Source organism: Bubalus bubalis, chromosome 12 (assembly GCF_019923935.1).
Source record: "Bubalus bubalis isolate 160015118507 breed Murrah chromosome 12, NDDB_SH_1, whole genome shotgun sequence".
NCBI lineage: Eukaryota > Metazoa > Chordata > Mammalia > Artiodactyla > Bovidae > Bubalus > Bubalus bubalis.
This window is the reverse complement of record NC_059168.1, coordinates 92540627-92560944: the sequence shown is the minus strand read 5'-3', so window position 1 is coordinate 92560944 and position 20318 is coordinate 92540627. Positions and strand designations below refer to the sequence as shown.

The 20318-nt window shown below is 40.8% G+C and overlaps 1 protein-coding gene across 4 annotated transcripts in view; it reads right to left on the bottom strand.

The window, feature by feature from the left end:
- Positions 1-20318, bottom strand: part of MRRF (mitochondrial ribosome recycling factor) — a 55837-nt gene that overhangs the window by 35187 nt on the left and 332 nt on the right. Inside the window, exons 1-4 of one of the 4 annotated variants that reach the window (XM_006057736.3) lie at positions 19696-19753; positions 14612-14823; positions 9234-9389; positions 3684-3802 (exon numbers count right to left, since the gene is read on the bottom strand). In XM_006057736.3, the coding sequence (XP_006057798.2) occupies positions 3684-3802; positions 9234-9389; positions 14612-14823; positions 19696-19718 (510 nt within the window). In that variant the 5' untranslated portion in view covers positions 19719-19753. Of the gene's footprint in view, positions 1-3683; positions 3803-9233; positions 9390-14611; positions 14824-19695; positions 19760-20318 lie in introns of those variants that run through there. The other 3 variants (XR_327493.3, XM_006057737.3, XM_025261626.2) reach the window with 3 other exon arrangements.

Below are 20318 nucleotides of genomic sequence, written 5' to 3'. Positions count from 1 at the left end.
CTGAAATACTTTAAACATGTACATTTTAGTTTGATACGGAAGAATACAGAAACTCAGGGAATTATAGTCATTTTCCCAACATGACTTCTGACCTACTCATGGTTCAGACAAAAAGGCATGCATTTCTATCTCATTTCCATCTCTTAGCCTTTACCCTTCACTGAAGAGATGCCCGCCAGCGCCCCAGTGCAAACAGAGGCCCTCCGATGGCAACAATGACCCACTGGTTGTGGCTGCTTGGAGTACGGCGTCAAGAAAGATCACAGATCCCATGTGGTGTTAGGCAGGACCGAGTGCTGTGATCAATTAGCAATGTCTGCTATCACTGCGTGCGTGCATGCTCGCTCAGTAGTGTTTGACTCTTTGGGACCCCTGGGACTACAGCCTGCCATGCTCCTCTGTCCATGGGATTTTTCAGGCAAGAATACTGGAGTGGGTTGCCTTTCCTCCTCCAGGGATTCTTAAACTAATAAATCCAATTCATTCATGTCTATACTCACATCTATGTGCGTGTGTATGCTACAGGACAAAAGGCGATGAAATTTTTGTAGACAGGTGAACAAGTCCTTGACAATCTGGGTTCAAGTCAACAGCTGATTTGCAGAGACTCAACAAAAATACTTGTGGAATTAAGGAACAGATGGTGAAGGAAGCACAGGATTTAGAGTCAAACAGACAGACCTAAGCTCAAGTCCTGGCTCTACTACCACAGCATGAATCTGTGGAAGAATTCTACTTTTCTGAGCCTCAGTTTCCTCCTCTAGAAAACCGACTTAAGTCTAACTTTAAAGAGTAGCTGTGCTGATCACGTGAAACAAAACACGAGAAAGCAATGCCCAGCAGCCCTGTAGACACTCAACCCACCTTTCTTCCTTCCACAAGAGCAATAAAGGAGCCTGCAGAATTTTTTTTCTCATTTGCCTTGTTCAAATCATGCTGTGGTCTGTTTTGTTTTTTTTTTTTAACTCCCTTCTTTCCCATCATTAACTCTAGCTGCAGGCAAGTTTATGGAAGGTAGTAACTTGTGTGTATCATTTATCAAGCAGGACACATGCTAAACAAATGCAATGCAGTTTTCTGTCCTCAATGCATTTAAAAACATTATGCATGTAAATCTGCATCGTGTCTCTATGGCATGACACAGAAATGCTCAGGTTTGAAAAGAAAGCCAGCCGCTTGTGAAACAGAAAGGAAGTATATAAACACAGAGAGGATTAGCTCAGCATTTTGAAGCTATAAACCTGGGCACTCCATGGACAGCTTCTAAACCAGAGGAAGGAAATGTTTAGTTAGAGCTATTTGTTTAATATATACACCAGATGAGATAAAGGAATTCAAAAGACAATGTAACTCACACTTCCTCACTCTGTCCTTGTAAGGAGCCTCTCTACTAAGGTTAACTGTAGATGTGTTGTGTTTTTTTTTTCAAAACTCACAGAATTTCAACTTGGAGAAATGGCAAAGATGCCTTGCTTGGAAAATGAAGATATAGTCCAATTTTCTAAGGAAAAATTAAGCTGTTAATACCTCCTCCTGCCTCCTAAGATGCTCTGGTGGCCAATCAGGTGCTTCTTCTGTGAATGCCATTTGCTATTTAATAACAGAAGTGGCTGGCTCTGAAAAGCAATCTGCCTGATGAGGTCTTCAAGCTGTGTAATTAGGAGGCTGTTCCCTAAATTGGCCCGCAGTGCCTGTGGGATCAGATGAACAAGGCGGAGAGGCCTCAGTGGTTCAGAGGGGCCAGAAGGGGAAAGAGCTAACAGTCCCCTTTCTGTCCATTTCTCTGCTCCTCGGGAACACCACGAATGAGTGCCTCCCTTCCATCAACCTAATGACAATATTCACCCATTTGAGGGAAATGTACTGGGTGCGTCCATGTGTCCGGCATGGTGTTTGGTGCTGGACAGAATGAGCAAGTTGGATATAATTCCTACATTCCAAGCTTACGATCTAGGGAAAGGGAGATGGAAAACTAAGATGTAGATAAGGGCATAACTGTTAATAAGTACAATGAAGAAAAAGAACTGTGCTGTATAAAAGTGATTAATATAGAGGAATAATTGAGATTTTGCGTAGACTAGGAAAGACTTCCCTGAGAAAGTAATATGAAAGCTGTGGTCCAAAATACGGGTAGTAATCAGCCAGACAAGAGTGATCCTAGCAAAGGAAACAGCATATGCAAAGGCCCTGAGGATATTAAGGGTTTGAGGAACTGAAAGGCTCGTGGGCAGAGCAGTGTGCAAGGGTGACAGTGCACAAGACCGGGGCGTCTGCAGGACAGGCAGGGGCCGCTTCACACGAAGCCGTCTAGGCCACAGCCATCTTCTTAGAGGTTACTTGAAGCCGCTGATGAACGCAATGCCCAGGAATGGCATAATCCAATAGATAATAATATCTTTACAAGTTCACTCTGGCTGAAGTATGGAGAACACAACAGGGGAGAAGAGAGTAATACCCCCACAAACATGGGCACATTGGCTGCAAGAGCCCCCTGATTTGAAAGTTTGTTCATAGCAAGGGCTTACTCTTATCTCTAACCCAGTTTTGTCAAATCCAACAGGTTCAACTTTGGTCTCTGTTTTTGGGCTAGAATTACTGAAAGAGACCAGTGGAACAGAGACTTCAGATTCCTTCACCTCAGGTGAACAGATGAGGAAATGGAGACCCATAGAATGACGCAACCTACATAGCCAGCTGGCGAGAGGTGGGACCACATTCCAGGTCCTCAAGGAGTCCCAATCCAGGTCACTTCTTACTGGGCCAGTAAGGAATAGCCTATTTATCTTCCTCAACCAGACTTAAAATCACAGCCTCCAGGTTGCAATGATCTAATGCAACCCACCTTCCAGCCCTGGAAGCACTGTGCTCTGGGCAATATTCTGCAATGGTCACTTGAGTCCCAAAGGAATGTGAATTCCTGGAAGGTCTGCTCTAAATAGGGCTTCCCTGGTGGCTCAGACGGTAAAGAACCCACCTGGGTTGGGAAGATCCGCTGGAGGAGGGCATGGCAACCCACTCCAGTATTCTTGCCTGGAGAATCCCCGTGGACAGAGGAGCCTGGTGGGCTACTGTCCATGGGGTCACAAAGAGTCAGACACAACTGAGTGACAAAGCACAGCACAGCACAGCACTACTCCAAACAATGCAAAAGTCATAAACTGGTGGCCCATGGGTCAAACATGGCCCATCAGTATATTTTGTCATAGACTTAAAACACACCAAAAAAGGGAATTAGTTACCAACATTTAGCAAAGATAGAAACTGGGGCTATTGGCTTCTTCTGTAAATAAAAGTCTTAGTATCTGGTAGTATCTGATTACCAGGTCTACATTTCTGCCTGGGAAGGATCAGCAGCAACTGGGCAAAGGCTGCTCCCTTCAGACAGGGCACACGCTCTGCAGTTTACACCTGCCCCTGCAATTACCCCACTGCCACTACTGTTTGTCTTAGATGGGACCTGTGTCAGTATCCAAATTACTTGCCTGGGCTCTATAGTGTTTGAGTAAAATAGAAAAGGAATTTAGAAACAGGAAGAAAGCTTTTCTTATCCTTAAATTCCCTTTGTTATGCCTTGTCTCTTGTTTCACCCCAAAGTGAAGGGAATACTTCCTCCTGACTTGCTGTAGTCTCCTGCATTACAAGGGAGACCATGGAGAGGGAGCCCTTGAGCAAGGCCACCTTACCTCTGGGAAGCTGGCCATATTCACCAGTATCAGCTGTGGCGACTTCATGGAGATCTGGCTGATCTGGTTGAGAGCAAGCTTCCCATCAGCAGTCACCACAGTGATATTATCAAGGGCTCCTAAAAGGAAGTTTAAAGAAAGCGTTTTAGAATTCAGAAGGACTTTTAGTAACCTCACATCTAAGTCCCTATCAATTCAGATTCAACTAATGTTTAGAGAAATATCAATAACCTCAGATATGCAGATGACACCACCCTTATGGCAGAAAGTGAAGAGGAACTAAAGAGCCTCTTGATGAAGGTGAAAGAGGAGAGTGGAAAAGCTGGCTTAAAACTCAACGTTCAAAAAATGAAGATCATGGAATCTGGTCCCATCAGATCAGATCAGATCAGATCAGTCGCTCAGTCGTGTCTGACTCTTTGCGACCCCATGAATCTCAGCACGCCAGGCCTCCCTGTCCATCACCAACTCCTGGAGTTCACTCAGACTCACGTCCATCGAGTCAGTGATGCCATACAGCCATCTCATCCTCTGTCGTCCCCTTCTCCTCCTGCCCCCAATCCCTCCCAGCATCAGTCTTTTCCAATGACTCAACTCTTCGCATGAGGTGGCCAAAGTACCGGAGTTTCAGCTTTAGCATCATTCCTTCCAAAGAAATCCCAGGGCTGATCTCCTTCAGAATGGACTGGTTGGATCTCCTTGCAATTCAAGGGACTCTCAAGAGTCTTCTCCAACACCACAGTTCAAAAGCATCAATTCTTCGGTGCTCAGCCTTCTTCACAATCCAACTCTCAAATCCATACATGACCACAGGAAAAACCATAGCCTTGACTAGACGGACCTTTGTTGGCAAAGTAATGTCTCTGCTTTTCAATATGCTATCTAGGTTGGTCATAACTTTCCTTCCAAGGAGTAAGCCTTTGTTAATTTCATGGCTGCAGTCACCATCTGCAGTGATTTTGGAGCCCAGAAAAATAAAGTCTGACACTGTTTCCACTGTTTCCCCATCTATTTCCCATGAAGTGATGTGACCAGATGCCATGATCTTCATTTTCTGAATGTTGAGCTTTAAGCCAACTTTTTCACTCTCCACTTTCACTTTCATCAAGAGGCTTTTTAGTTCCTCTTCACTTTCTGCCATAAGGGTGGTGTCATCTGCATATCTGAGGTTATTGATATTTCTCCCAGCAATCTTGATTCCAGCTTGTGTTTCTTCCAGTCCAGCGTTTCTCATGATGTACTCTGCATATAAGTTAAATAAACAGGGTGATAATATACAGCCTTGATGTACTCCTTTTCCTATTTGGAACCAGTCTGTTGTTCCATGTCCACTTCTAACTGTTGCTTCCTGACCTGCATACAAATTTCTCAAGAGGCAGATCAGGTGGTCTGGTATTCCCATCTCTTTCAGAATTTTCCACAGTTGATTGTGATCCACACAGTCAAAGGCTTTGGCATAGTCAATAAAGCAGAAATAGATGTTTTTCTGGAACTCTCTTGCTTTTTCCATGATCCAGTGGATGTTGGCAATTTGATCTCTGGTTCCTCTGCCTTTTCTAAAACCAGCTTGAACATCAGGAAGTTCACGGTTCACATATTGCTGAAGCCTGGCTTGGAGAATTTTGAGCATTACTTTACTAGGTGGGGAAACACTGGAAACAGTGACAGACTTCATTTTCTCGGACTCCAGACTTTTATAGAAGCAGTGGTGTCGTGTGATGGAAAGAGCTTTGAAATGTTGACAAAACTAGGTTGAAATTCCCTACCAGCACTAGAGTGGCCAACGATCCTGACTTGCCTGGTCCTGCATGGTTTCCTGTGACAAGACTTTGAGAGCTGCAACTGGAAAGTGTTGGTCACCCTTCCCGCTATGTCACCATTTACTAACATGAAACCTCAGGCAAGTCAGTCACCTTCTCAGTACCTTGGTTTCCAACTCAATTAAAAAATACTTTACAGAATTAAAGTGTAGATTACAACTCAATATAAATAAGCAAATATACAATAGACACACACACACACAAAAACATAAAAATAGGTACTGCTTACTAGCCCTTTTCACAACTAGTCTGTAACATTGTATCACTATATCCACTTTACACCAGAGAAAGAAACTTGGGGAAGTAAAATGAGCCAAATCACAGAGCTAACAAAAGGAAAACCCAGCAAGAGCCCAGCCCCAACTCAGGTGTGCTTACTTTCAACTGTGATCAAGTCTCTTTCCCTTATCTGTGGAATTCAACTTGAGTTGCACCATTCAGAAATCCCCAGGGAGCTTTTAAATTTAGATTCCTGGGTCCCACTCCCCAGAGATCCTGATTCTGTAGGGGCTCAGGAGCCTGTGATTTTGGGGGCGCTTGTTTTCTTTCAAGATGACCACATGATTCAGACCTGCAGCCAGGTTTGGAACTGTTACCTCGTACCACCTTGATTTTGGCACTTAGACTCCCTTTAGGAACAACAACAAAAAACCCACCAATTATTACCACTTCACTGATACCCTGGATCTGATCTTTGTCCATATCTGAATTAGGGAAAACCTTGGGCAAAATTTTCTTGTCAAGAAGGCAAGTATATTGTTACAAGACAATAAAAGGGGCACTACTCAAACTCCCTCATTTCCTATGCAAATGAGAACTAGAAGAAAATTTTACCATTCATTTTAAGAATCACTCGAGAATGGCTCATTCTGACACACCGTGTGTGTGTGGGGGGGGGGGGGGGGGGGTGGTGGTGGTGGGTGGTGGCGGCGGTGGTAGAGGTGTCAGTCGTTTAAACAAATTGGGAGTTGTCCTAGCAAACTGTTAGGATAATGCAGTTCCACACTATGGCCCAAAGATCTGATCTGAAGCACAGTACTCAACTCAATTTAATGCCATCACAAGTTAGAAGGCTGTTGACGCCACTGGCTTCAATCTGGAAAAGTCCATGATTCTGAAGACTAATGACCTGGGTTCAAATACCAACCCTGCCACTTCCTGAACTGTGTAACTTTGGCAAGGTCTCCTCAACCTTTTGGGCATCTGTTTCCTGATTTCTAAACAGGGTATTAAAATCATACTTATCTCACTGGGTTGTTATGAGAGTTAAGAGTTTATGGAAAGCCCTTATATTGTCCTGGAATATACAAGGGCCCAATACACGCTATTATCATTATGTCTCAACTTTCCCCTATATTTTAACCAAACTAACCTACTTAGTTTCTCTAATAACAGTCCGTTACTGTCTTGCCTTAGGATCCTCAGCATATATTTTTCCTTCTACTAAGGACACCCTTCTATGGTCAGATAACTTCTGCTCACTCTTGAACCCTCAGCTATGATTGCATCTAATCTCAGAAATCCTGTCTGACCTCTTAGGTTGGATTACAAATCCTTTATGAGCTCCAAGATCCTACACACAAATCTATAATAATGATGACCCATCTTTACCAAACCCTTCCTAGGGCAAGACATGGTTCTAAATGCTTTCTATAATTTATTTGCTTTTATTATCAAATAAACCTGTGAGACAGTTCCACCATTTTACAGATGTGGAAACTGGGGCACAGAAAATAACTTGTCCAAGGTCACAAGAGCCCTTAATGGGGCCTGAATTCAAACCTAGACCTGATCAACTCCAAAGTCATGATCTTCACCATTCTGCTTTGCTATGTGGTTTATGTGTCTATCCCTACACACTAGGATCTAGGCTCTTGGAAGGTGGGGGACAATGTTTTTTCTCTCTGAATCTACAGCACCTATTAAACAGCACAGAATAAGTGCTTAATAGTGCACTGATGAATAAATAAATGTATGTATGAATGAATGAATGAATGAGAGGACAAGAATGAAGAAACAAACCTGTATTTTAGACAACTATTAAAAGCAATCAATTCTGTCTTCAATCTTGGAGACAGAAATTGCTGGTAGACAGACAGAGGCATTAGTGGGAAAGTATCTGCTGGTTCAGATAGTACTGAAAGATGATATGGAATAATCTGGCAAAAAAAAAAAAGTAAAATAAAATGAAAGACTGGCTAAGTTCAGCCTGTTTCACCGAGTCTCTTCATGGCCCCAAGTTCTACACAGAACACTGTACAAACATAACCTTGAAGAGAAAGAAGCAAAGAGGAAATACCAGCGGGAGGCCTTTTGAAAACGGATCTTAATTCAGCCTTCCTGATTTGCCGTAAGATCCTCCACCACAGAAGTCCCAACATGGGCTTTTCACCATGCAATTGTGGTGGTTCCCATTCCCCAAATCCGTACCGACATAATGCATCAAATCCTTTTCCCTCAATCTGTCCCCAGCGAGCATCTCCCTCAGCCTCATTCCTGCCCCTCATTTTTGCAGAGGTTAACATTTAACAAATTACACTCCCAACCTCTTTCCAGGCCCATCATCTTTTTAAGTTCAACAAGAGTGGAGCTTGCTGGCCAATTTGAAGTATCACATTTCTCCCTGAGCTCCTCTCAAACTGCTCTCTGGTTTCGGCTGCAGAATGTTAACAGGCCAGAAAGCACAGGGGAGACAAAGCACTTTATCAGCTTCATACCTAAAATAATAAGCAAGTTTAAAATAAACAGTTGGGAGAGATTGAATGGCACGTTCTACTGTCAGCAAAGGCAGAAATGCCCCAGCCCAGGGTTGACAAATGATAGAATGGTCTTCTGGTTTCACATTGGATCTCATCTCTGATGTTTCTGCTGGTGTTTATAGATGGAGCTGTAGATTTTTCACTTGGTTTTCTTAAGAACAAGTTCATGAAATAATTTCTAGCTTTCTTATGAACTATCCCAACCAAGATGTGAGCGGGAGCAGCCCAAGCTCCACAGATATTTTCCGAGGGGGTCCCGGGCTTGACTCTAGGATGATGACAATTTCCAAAAGGCCAATTTAATAGCAATTGGATTTTTCCTGCCTGCCTGCACCATTAGCTGACAACTCACTTCTTCCATCACATCTGCAAACAGTTCTCCTAGACAGTTCTGACATTTCCCACTTAGAAAAGCCATTTTCAGGAAGTTATTAACCCAAACGGTTAATAAACCCCTAGTCAAGCCCAGGGGTATAGAAATGCCTCAGGTGGGCATGTCTGTAGACAGTAGGTTCCCAGTAAGGGATAAGAATGGCCAATTTGGACAAATAATTGACAAATCAGACCAAATATTTCAGTTACTATGAGACGAAATACCTACAAGTTTTTAGAGTACAGTAATAATGAAAGTCCCATTTTCTGACAGTATGATTCCATGAGAGCAAAGATCATGCCTATTTTTGTTTACTGTGAACCACCATGATGACTAGTTCATAGCAGACAAGTATTTGCTAAACGGATAAATGCAGTGTTAATACATGCTGGGCACTCTACAAGAATCATTACACATATTACCTCACTTATTTTCATCCCCATCCCAAAGCTAGAAGGTGGGAATTAGACAAGGAAACTGAACACCAGAGAAGTAAAGTAACTGCCAGTGGTCACCAATTGATACGTAAAATCCAGTTCTGCCAAAGCAATGTTCTTGCCACCGTGCCCCTCTCCAAAACACAGGTTCACTCACTAACCTGGTGAAGTCCTTATGTTGACAGTCTTATTGAAATTATCCTTGAGTGCTTCTATCACAGACTTCATTTCTTCATCCACTTCGTCTAAGTTGATGATATCCTCAACCAAGGCAGTGTTAAGATTCATTCTGGTTTGGGACTGTCCTTTCCCTTTGGCTAGAAAGTCAACATTCAATGAATTTAAAAGAAAAAAAAAGCATAAATAGAGATAATAAACAATGAGTTAAGAAAACGAGAGACACAGAAAATATATTAATTCATTTAAAAATGAATCCTAAAACAAGGCCATGCAAAGTATCTGATGGCTGGTACAGACAGAAAGAACAGCAGTGGTTTAGCAACATGAAACACCACCAGCAGTAGCGACAATGGCTTATATTTTAGAAAACCAACAATACTGAGAACTGAGTAAAATTCTAGTTTGTATCCAAACCATCATAGTGATGTTTCATAAGCTATAATATATATATGCATAGCTCACTCCCGTGAGTAATACAAATATTCCTGCATTCCTTTATGTAAGGTGTGGGAAGACAGAAAAAAATAAAAACATTTAAACACTACTATCTTATACTTGTTTATTTATTAAATATTCAACATTTACTGAGATCATGCACAACAAATTTCATTCAACATCTACAATAAGTTAGATCCTGTGCTATCTGTATACCGTATTACAATTTGCAATGCAATTTCAAGTACATTCTTCTATTAGAATTCAAAGCAGCTCTCTGACATAGGAAGAACAGAGATTATTATTGCTCCCATTTTACAGATAAGGAATCTGAGGAACAGCTATTTAAATGTTTTGCCCAAAGTAACCAACCAGTAAGCAGCAGAGTGATTTTTTTTTTTTTGAACATTTATTTGCTTGTGTCATCATCTTGCTTGAAAGCTCTGAAGTTAACAGGCTAACGGCTTAGAATTTTCAGAACTGATGAAAGAGCTGAATTTTCAGATTTAGAAACAGTTTCAAACAGGATAGTAAAAGCAAATTCATACCTAGACATTTTGTGAATGCAGAAAACCAAGGACAAAGAGGCTGTGAAAACAGCCAAAGAGAAAAGACAAATTACCCATAAAGGAACTTACGCCCATCAGTATCAGAAAGTTATATTAAGACTAATTCACATACAAATACAGACTCAAAAGCCCTCAATTAATATTAGCAAACCAAATCCAGCAACACACAGATTATGGAGCAAGCAATGTATATGCACATTACACATAAGAACAATGAGGGCTTATACCAAGAATGCAAAAGTGGTTTAATATCAGAAAAGGCTATTAATGTTGAGCCACCACATTCATAGACTGAAAAAAATTTTTAAATGCTCACTCAATAAATGCAGTAAGAGCACCAATAAAAAAATTAATACCCATTCAAAAAAAAACTATTAGCAAAACAGGGACAGAAGACACTTGCTTAAAAGAGAGACTACCAAAAAATAAAGCAAACATAATTCTTGATGTTAACACATAAGAAGTATTCACTATAAAGTCAGGACTAAAACAAGGATGACTACTATCAATAATCACTTTTATTCACATATAGCTGATTTACTTTGTTGTACAGCAGTAAAGCAATTATACTCCAATAAAAAATTACTTTTATTAGAATTATATTAGAATTCCTAGACAATGTAGTTGGAAGGAAAGGAGAGAAGGAGGGAAGAGGGATGGAGGAAAGAGAAAAGAAATAAAAGGTATGTGATATATAGATTGGGGAGGGAAAAACAAAACTATCATTAAATATAGGTATTTTAATTATCTACATAGAAAATCCAAAAAAATACACAACGGTTCTAATAAAAGAGTTCAGCAGAGTTGCAATATACAAAATCAATGTATAATTATCAAAAGTATTCCTATTCGCCAGCAACCAAACAGAACACATAATTTCTAAAAGACAAACTTAAAGCAATGACTCTTGCAAAAAATAATATAGAATATATTTTTGACCTTAAGGCAGGGGAAAATTTCTTCAACGGGAAAGAAAGAGCACTACTAATAAAAGTAAAAGATTGACAAACTGGACTACATTAAAATTAAGAACTTCTGTTCATCCAAAAAAAAAAAAAAAAAACCATGAAAAGGTCATCATTATCAGCAATCCATATATATGCAAAAGTCTTGTCTTAAGAATACATTAAAATTCTTACAAGTCAATTTTTAAAAATCAGGTCAATTTTCTTTAATGGGCAAAAGATTGGAAACAAAGAGGATATCCAAATAACCAGTGAACAAATGAGAGGTGCTCACCATCATTATTCATCAATGAAATACAAATTAAAACCATGAGATATAACGGCACATTCATTAGAATGACTAAAATTAAAAAGGCTGACCATACCAAGTGTTCACAAGTAGATAACGGGTAATTAGCAAATAGAAAACTAAAGCACCCTGGGGAGGAGAGTAACCTGACATGACCACTCTGGGAAACCCTATATTCTGAAACTGAACTGAAATTTATGTACACATGACCCAAGGCTCAGGAATCCTTCCTCTTGGTATACACCCAGTAGAGAGGCAAACTTATGGGCACTAAAATGCATGTTCACAGTAGCATTGTTTATTTTAGCTCAAAACTGGAAGCAACTCAAATATCCATTGGCTACAGAAAACATACATAAATCATGGTACACACATTCACTGGGATACTGTAAAAAAAAAAAAAGTAAAATGTACCAACAACTACTACAGACAACAACATGGACAAATCATACGTGTAGGTTGTTATCAAAAGAAGCCAGGCATGAAAAGAATCCATTCTGAATTCAAAAGGGGCAAAGCGAAATCTGCAGTGTTAAAGTCAAGAGAGGGAGTTGTCTTTTGAAGGGAGAGACCTGAAAAGGACAAGAGCAAAGCTTCCAGAGTACAAGCGACGTCTGTATCTTAATCCGGGTGATAGTTACATGGTTGTGTTCACTTTGTGAAAATTCCCTGAGCACTTACAATTTATGTACACACTTTTTCTCTATATATAACTCAAAAGTTGACTTTAAAAAACATTATATACCAAGTGACAAAAAATGATGATACTCTAGAAATAAACCCAATTGAAGAACTGTGTAAGATCTATATGGAGAAAACCTGACAATATGATTATAAATGTCACAGAGAAGAGAAAAGGCCAAGAAGAAGAAGAAAAAGCTAGTGTATTCTGAAGGGAAAGATCTATACCACCAGATTCAAGACTTTATGACAGTGATTCAGGCATTAGGGAATTTAGTGCAGGGAGAGATGAGCAGTTCAACACATCAAGAGCTCAGAAATAAATCATATATATGAAGAAACATTACATATGACAGAGGAGGCATTACAGATCTGGGAGTAAAGAAGAGTTTTCCCTAAGTGAGGTTAACTTCCTTGGTGGTACAGTGGTGAAGAATCCACCTGTCAATGCAGGGGACACAGGTCTGATCCCTGGTCCAGGAAGATCCCACATGCCGAGGGGCAACTAAGCCTGGGTGCAACAAATACTGAGCCCATGCTCCACAAAAAGAGAAGCCTCTGCAGTGAGAAGCCTGTGCACCACAACTAGAGAGGAGCCCCCAGTCGCCACCAACTAGAGAAAACCCACCAGAGTAACGAGGACCTAGCACAGCCAAAAATAAACAGATTTTAAAATAGTTTTATTTTTGAAAAAAGAAGTGAGGCTGACACACTTACTACTCACTTCCAAAAGAAATAAGATTAGATTCCCTATCTCATATCATATTCCGAAATAAATTCCATTATGGATTAAAGACCCAAATATGAAAAGTAAAAACCTTCAAAATATTTAGAAGAAAATACAGAAGAAGAGATTTATGACTTTGGGATAGATGACGGTATCTTAAATAAGGCCAAAAAAGCACAAATGATAAAGGAAAGAACTGAAAAATATGACTGCATTAAAACTGATGTTCAATGAAAGACATTATAAAGTTAAAAGGCAAAGTAGATACCCATAACATATACATACTGACAAAGGATCAGCATTCATAATATAGAAAGAATCCAATAAATCTAAAGGAAAAAGTCAAACCACCAAGTTTTTAAAGAGGCAACCCAAGATGATAAAAGCTGAATATGCAGTTGAATATGAAAAGACGCTGCTTACGTGCTGCAGCCACCATGTGGTGCGCCAGACTGCAGTGCTGCGGGCACAGGGCCGGATTCCAGCTCTGCCGCTAACTGCACATGATCACGGGCCAAGGTCTTACACGTGGACCTCAGATCCCTCACTCGCAAAAGGGTGAGACATGTGCGTGGCTCACTAGGTACTGAGAAGGATTTCTTCACTGGGTAATTATAATTCCTTCAACAGATAATTTATAAAGATCAAATTAAATGATTAAATGTATGTGAATTAAAAAAATATATAAAGCAACCTATACATCAAAAAGTTATTACCTTTATCACTATTAACTGAATATACGTTTTCTATGCATTAATGCTTTTCTAGCAACTTGTTAATTTTCCTGTTAACAGGAAAGGAGAAGGTCTGTGTAAAACCATAAAAGAAAAGCAGTGGGGAAAAAACATTCAGTAGCATATTTCAAGCACCATCCTTGCGAGTGAACTCCCTGACCCAGGGCTACAAGTATTAACAGCAGGTCTGCTTGACAATGTTCTGTCACTCATTCATTCCTTCAACAAAACGTTTTAATATATACTATGTATCAGGCCCTGTTCGCTCCTAAACAAAAGACACAGATTGGAAAAAAAAAAAAAAAGACAGAGGTGGAGTTTTTCCTCACAGCGTCCAGTATGGAAGACATAACAAACAATAATCAACCCTACAATTAATTAATTAATTAGTGCTTTGCTAAGTACATCAAAGATAAAATAACAGTGTGCACAAGTGCATGTAACAAGGGAACTGACCCAGCCTAAGAGGTCAGGGAAGGCTTTCCTGAGGAAGCAACGTTTAAGCTGAGATCTGAGTTATATCAAAGTCTCATTCTTGGATGACACAAGCCATTAAGATCATCCATCTAAATCCTCGGCTCTCATACGTCTTCACCCCACAAACTTCTGCTTTTAATTTTACTTCCAACACAGATCTTCCTGGAAGGAGAAAATACATTGATCCCTGTCCCAAGTATTCTGGTTTGCTTGGCACTTACACCTCTAATTCTAAATCTAAAACAAAACAGTCATTTTCTGAGCTGTGGCAACATATGAGGCAGCATGGAAGTGAGAAAACAGACCCTCAGCTCTAATATCATATCTGTCCCTGTGACCTTTCAAGCCTATCAACTGATCCACCTGAGACATCACTTCTTCGTGAGGCATGGGGAGAAATTCAGAACATCTCTGAGATCTCTTCCAGCTCTGATCATTCAAGGGCTAAATATAAGACAGGGGCGAGGAGGTCACGTCTCTACCTTTGGCTTTCTTGGTAGCAAAATGACGGACTGGTACGGCGGCATAGGCCATGCATCGCCCCTGGTCGTTCTGTCTTCCTCTCACTGTCTGCAGTGTGACTTCTGAAACAGGTCTGGTCAAGGCTGCAAGGGAATTGCAAAATGCAGGGTGGACCAAGCGGAAGCACCTTAAACCCAAGGCCATGACTGAAGACAATCCTTGTGAACATCCACTAAAAAGAACAAGACAAAAAGGAGATCTAAGTAAAACAGACTCTCTTGTTAGTGCAACTTCAGAAAATAATCTGTACCAGTTAGCAAGCAAATCCTATCAGCAGAGCCCACCAATCTGTTTTGACCTGTGTGCTAGGTCAGGGGTTCCCAACCCGTTCCAGTTCGTGGCCTGTTAGGGACTGGGTGGCAGGACAGGAAGTGGGCACCAGGTGAGCCAGCAGAAGCTTCATCTGTATTTACAGCCACTCCCCAGCCCTCGAGTTACAGCCTGAGTTCCGCCTACTGTCCGATGAACTGCAGCGTTAGATTCTCACAGGAGCACAGTCAATGCAATGCGCTTGAATTACCCTGAAACCATCCCCACCCCCTGCCCAGCTCCCATCAGTGGGAAAACTGTTCCACGAAACCAGTCCCTGGTGCCAACAAAGGCTGGAGACCGCTGTACTAGATAACTTAAATACATTATCTCCAGCCCTCCTCCTAACAGCTGTACAAGGATGTATGATTAGCCCCATTTTATAGGACAAAGAAACTAAGGCTCACAGAGATTTAAATATCTAGCTCACAGTCTGTAGGACGCCAAATCGCCATGCTCTTTCCACTACAGCAAATGCCAATTAGTACACAGGGAAGAGAGTTAAGTAAATGCATAGCAGCCTAAATCCTTAATGATGGTAATTAAACCCTTACAGGAAAAAAAAAAAAAAAAAAAAAGCACAAAATCTTGATAAAGTTACACTATAAAGAGTAACAGCAGAGCACTGGAAGAGAATTTTACATAAAATCATTTCAACAGGCATAAAATGACTGGAAAATTCACACAACAGCATTTAATTAAAATTTTCTTTGGTTCCTTATGCACTGATTACCAATTAGAATGCACTTTCATGTGAGTCTGAAGCATGGCTGAGGTTTGAGGTCTTCCATGTTATAGAACTAAAGCTCTGGAAAATGCCACCCTCCTCGGTGTTAACACAAGTTACACACGATCCTTCTGAGGTTTTTGACTGTGGAAAGATGTTAAAGCGTACAGCTACCCCTGGGACAGAACAACAGTTCTAGCTTACGGGCAAATGTGGGACTTCCCTGTTGGCTCAGTGGTAAAGAATCTGCCTGCCAATGCAGGACACACAACTTTGATCCCTGGTCCGGGAAGATCCCCTGGAGAAAGAAAAGGCAACTCACTCCAGTATTCTTGCCTGGGAAATTCTACGGACAGAGAAACCTGCTGGGTCCATGAGGTCGCAAAGGCTCAGACACAACTGATCAACTAACATACACACACACATTACAGTCTGAGTAAGAGCATGGGCTTTGCAGACAGAAGATCTAGAATCCAAGCCCATCTCCACCACACCCAAATGCTTCTGAACATCACTGCACCTTGACTTCAACTGTAATAAGATGGAGATAATTATAGTTATTTCTTAGCGTTGGGAAAAATAAATTAGTTAATGTAGGTATAACACATGAAGCGGTGTCTAACAGACAACAGGAGTTCCCCCTAAAGAGTATCTGTTGACAGCTATCGCCTTTCCTTTCAAAAACTTCCATGTCAGAGTCAGACGCAACAAAGAAATCTTACATGTCATTACTAAAGTACAAGGAAGCCAAGAGTCAGTCATATCTGGATATGAATTTCAACTTGTGGCTATTCATTTCATTTTCTGGGCATCATTTCCCTCATTTGTAAAGTGAGAAAAAAAAATCTTGTTTTAAAATAAAATGAAGTAGTGAATGTAACAACTGAGTACAGTGCTGGGAATGTGCCACCTGCTATAATTATTACTTTTTTTCCTTAAAAAAAGCAAACGAGTTGCACAAAGGCAAATAATTTCTCCCGATGGAATTTTTAATAGCAAGAGATGCTAGATTTCAATGATCGGTGTATGATGTCAGTAAAAACAGATCTAGATAAAAAAATAAAAAAATGTTTCCTCTTTTTAATCATTATCAATAGCTACTATTAACAGAGGTCAGGCCCAGCCTTCTGGCTTTACCCTTAGTATTCATTTAATCCTCTCAAAAATGCCACAAAGAAAAGTATAATAATCTCCTCTTTATAGATGTAGAAACTCAGGCTCTAAGAGACTGTCATTGACCAAGAGACTGGAGCTAATAGGTTTGCTCTGTAGCGGCAGCACTGTTCACAGATTTTGCCTCTAAATGAGGTTTCTATATCTAGGTTTTTGCCTAATACAGCCAATGCCTAACCCACACTTATATCCAAATATGGCTGTATAATAAGGTGCTTTTTTTTTTTGATCTACAGGGTCTCAATCTGGCTATTCCATTTAAGACAGGTTTCCTGGTGTTCCTGTTGCAGGTCATAATGCCAATCCACAAAGCAACAGGAAATCAAAATGGGTTAGAAATAAACAACCTTTGACAGAAAACTCAATACCCAAAAGCGGACCCAGTACACGTGAACCGGAAGACGACTCTATAAATAAACCACATTGCTGAAATGCTTAAGACATGGATTTTAAACTGCACAGAAGTCAGGAAACTTCAAAGTGGAAATTCAATAAAGGCAGCCCCTTGGACTCTTTATCTCAAGAATATTCATATCAGCACTCAGTTCAGCACAGAAGTAAAGACAAGGAAAGGAACCATCTTGCAAGCCCAAGTATTCTACAACAAAATTAACCTACAGTCGGAAAAAAATGCAGCAGGAAACATCTGACCTTGTGAACTGAAATGCCAGTTTGCCCACTTACTAGCAGTGTGAACCTGGGGAGATCAACCTCTCTGAGCTACAGTTTCCACTGCACCTTTTTCATGGTGATATTAATGAGCCTTTAAAAAGGTAATTATAACAATAATAATGAAACAATAGCTTATAATAGCTGGTAATAACTATGTGCCAGAAACAGTTCTAAGCACTGTATTGTATACATTAACTAATTTGAGCCTCATAATAACCCTAGGAGATAAGTACTTATTATTATACCCATTTTACGGATAAAGACACAGAGGCAAAGATAAACAATTTGCTCAAGATTTTAATTCAGGCACTTTTGTTCCACAGTTTGTGCTCTTAAGCACTATCCTATACGGTGTACATAAAACAGTGCAATTACTGGCATTATTTTTCAAACTGTTTAAATATTTTTTTAAAACTATTTGAGGCACGTATTCTTTATCCAAAGCTGAGATTCTCAAAACTTGAATTTTCCCACTTCCCATAGAAGGTGCATTTTAACTTTGGAAAGAACTAGATAAGGAAGACAAAGTCCTAGCTTATCCACCATCCCAGCAACCCCTACCAATTCAGTTGTACATTAGTTCATAACATGCAGATTCCTGTAATATGAGTGTGCACACACAGGTCCCTGTTGTACATAAAATACTTTCACGTGTATTACCTGATTCCCACAACAACCAGGCAACATTGTGATTACCGCTTACATTGTACAAATTGGTAAACTAGTCTTTCATTTCCTTGAATAATTTCCTGCGCCAGGGTCTTCAAAAATACTGTTGAATCTGCTTGGAATGATCTTCCCTCACCTCGTTAATGAACTTTCTTTCAGACTTCAGCTGAAGTACCACTTCCTCAGAGGATGCCTTCCTTGGCTGTTTTCTCTAGCCCAACGGGTCAAATGTCCTATGGCCCCTTTTCTTAGTACCATGTACTTTTTCATGGCACTTACTTTAACAATATCAGTTAATATTTGTGTAACTATTTAATTGGGTTCCCTTGGTGGCTCAGTGGTAAAGAATCCGCCTGCCAATGCAGGAGATGCAGGTTCAATCCCTGGGCTGGGAAGATCCTCCAGAGAAGGAAATGGCAACCCACTCCAGCATTCTTGCCTGGGCAATCCCATGGACAGAGCCTGGCGGGCCACAGGCCATGGGGTCACAAAAGAGTCGGACATAACTTAGGGACTAAACAATCATTATTGGATCATTGTCTTATTCCCGCCATAAGAACTGACTATAAGTACTACAAGGATTAAACTATGGTTGTCTTGTTCAAGACTGCATCCCCAGTCCCTGGCACAGTTCTGAACACAGAAGACACTGAATAAATATGAAGACTACATGAGTGAAAGTCTAGATTGTCCTTCCTCAAAGTCATATTGCTAGCACCAAAACAGAAATCAAAGCCACAGACAGTAGGTCCTGGGCTCTACTCCCCAACACTGCTTCCATGATCTCTTGGTTTGCCAGATTTTTCACTTAGAGATAAGAGGTCATGTTCTTCTCTAAATTCAGCAACAAGTAAAGGCATTTACAGTATCTGACTATGGGCAGGATCATGTCCCTGGCATAGCCAAAGGAAGGATGGGACACTTGAACAGGTGGAGAAACAGCTTTTGTCTAAGGAGGCCTGGTTTCTGATATTCCTATCTCATTACTCCCTGCCCATCATCCTTTTTAGATTCATAACTACAGTGAGTTCCCTACATACAAACTCTGTTCTGAATGCTTGTTCATAAGCCCGATTGGTTAGTAAGTCCAACAAAGTTAGCTTAGGTACCCACCTAACACAACCAGCTATATACTACTATACTGCAATAGGTTTATAATACGTTCCCATCTTTGAAAGTTCACAACTTGAAGGTTTGTATGCAGGGAACTTACTGTACCTTGTATTCAAAAAGCACCTGTGGAAGCTGACCTGAGACTTCTATTAAGTCATTTCTTCTACCCAGGTTTTCTTTTCTCAACTATAATACAGAGGGTCAGACCAGGTTTTCATTCTTTCTAACTATGAAGCTCCCCAAGATTCTGAGAATGCAGTAGGGTGAGTGAAAGGATAAAAATGCAACAAATTTAAAGAAGACCTGGGAAAGAGTGCTGGTTCCAGTACTTCATAGGTATGTAACCTTAGGTAGGTCAAAATCTCTGGACCCCAATCTCACCTGTGGATGACAATACTATTCATCAGGGTTAGAGGAGCGATCCAATGAGCTGAGTTGCAGAAGCACTTTATAAACATAGAAGGGCAATTGAAATGACAACCGTTTTGCCACTGGACAGCAGAGTAATGGTTAAAAGGTGAGACTTAAATTTGGGCGCCATCACTCAATCCGCCTGTAGTGTGGGAGACCTGGGTTCGAGCCCTGGCTTGAGTAGATCCCCTGGAGCAGGGAAAGGCTACCCACTCCAGTATTCTGGCCTGGAGAATTCCATGGATTCTACAGTCCATGGGGTCACAAAGAGTCGGACACGACTGAGCGACTTTCACTTTCACTTCACTCATAGCGACACGACCCTGATTTTATTTCTCCGAGTTTCCATTTCTCCAGCATACGGGATTAGAAAAAAAATACCTATTCCCACAGGATTGTTCTGAAAATAAAATGTTCCTGCCAGTTAGCAGGCTACTAAATAGATGCTACTATTTAGCAGCCCGGCTCTCATTCTGAAGGTCCCTAGGTGATGAAACGAGCCCCGTCCCCAACCCGTGAGATTCGCTCGGATCGACAGGTCCCGCCCTCAGCCGTAAAGGTCAAGCCGGATTTTAATGGAACGCGTCGGGGAC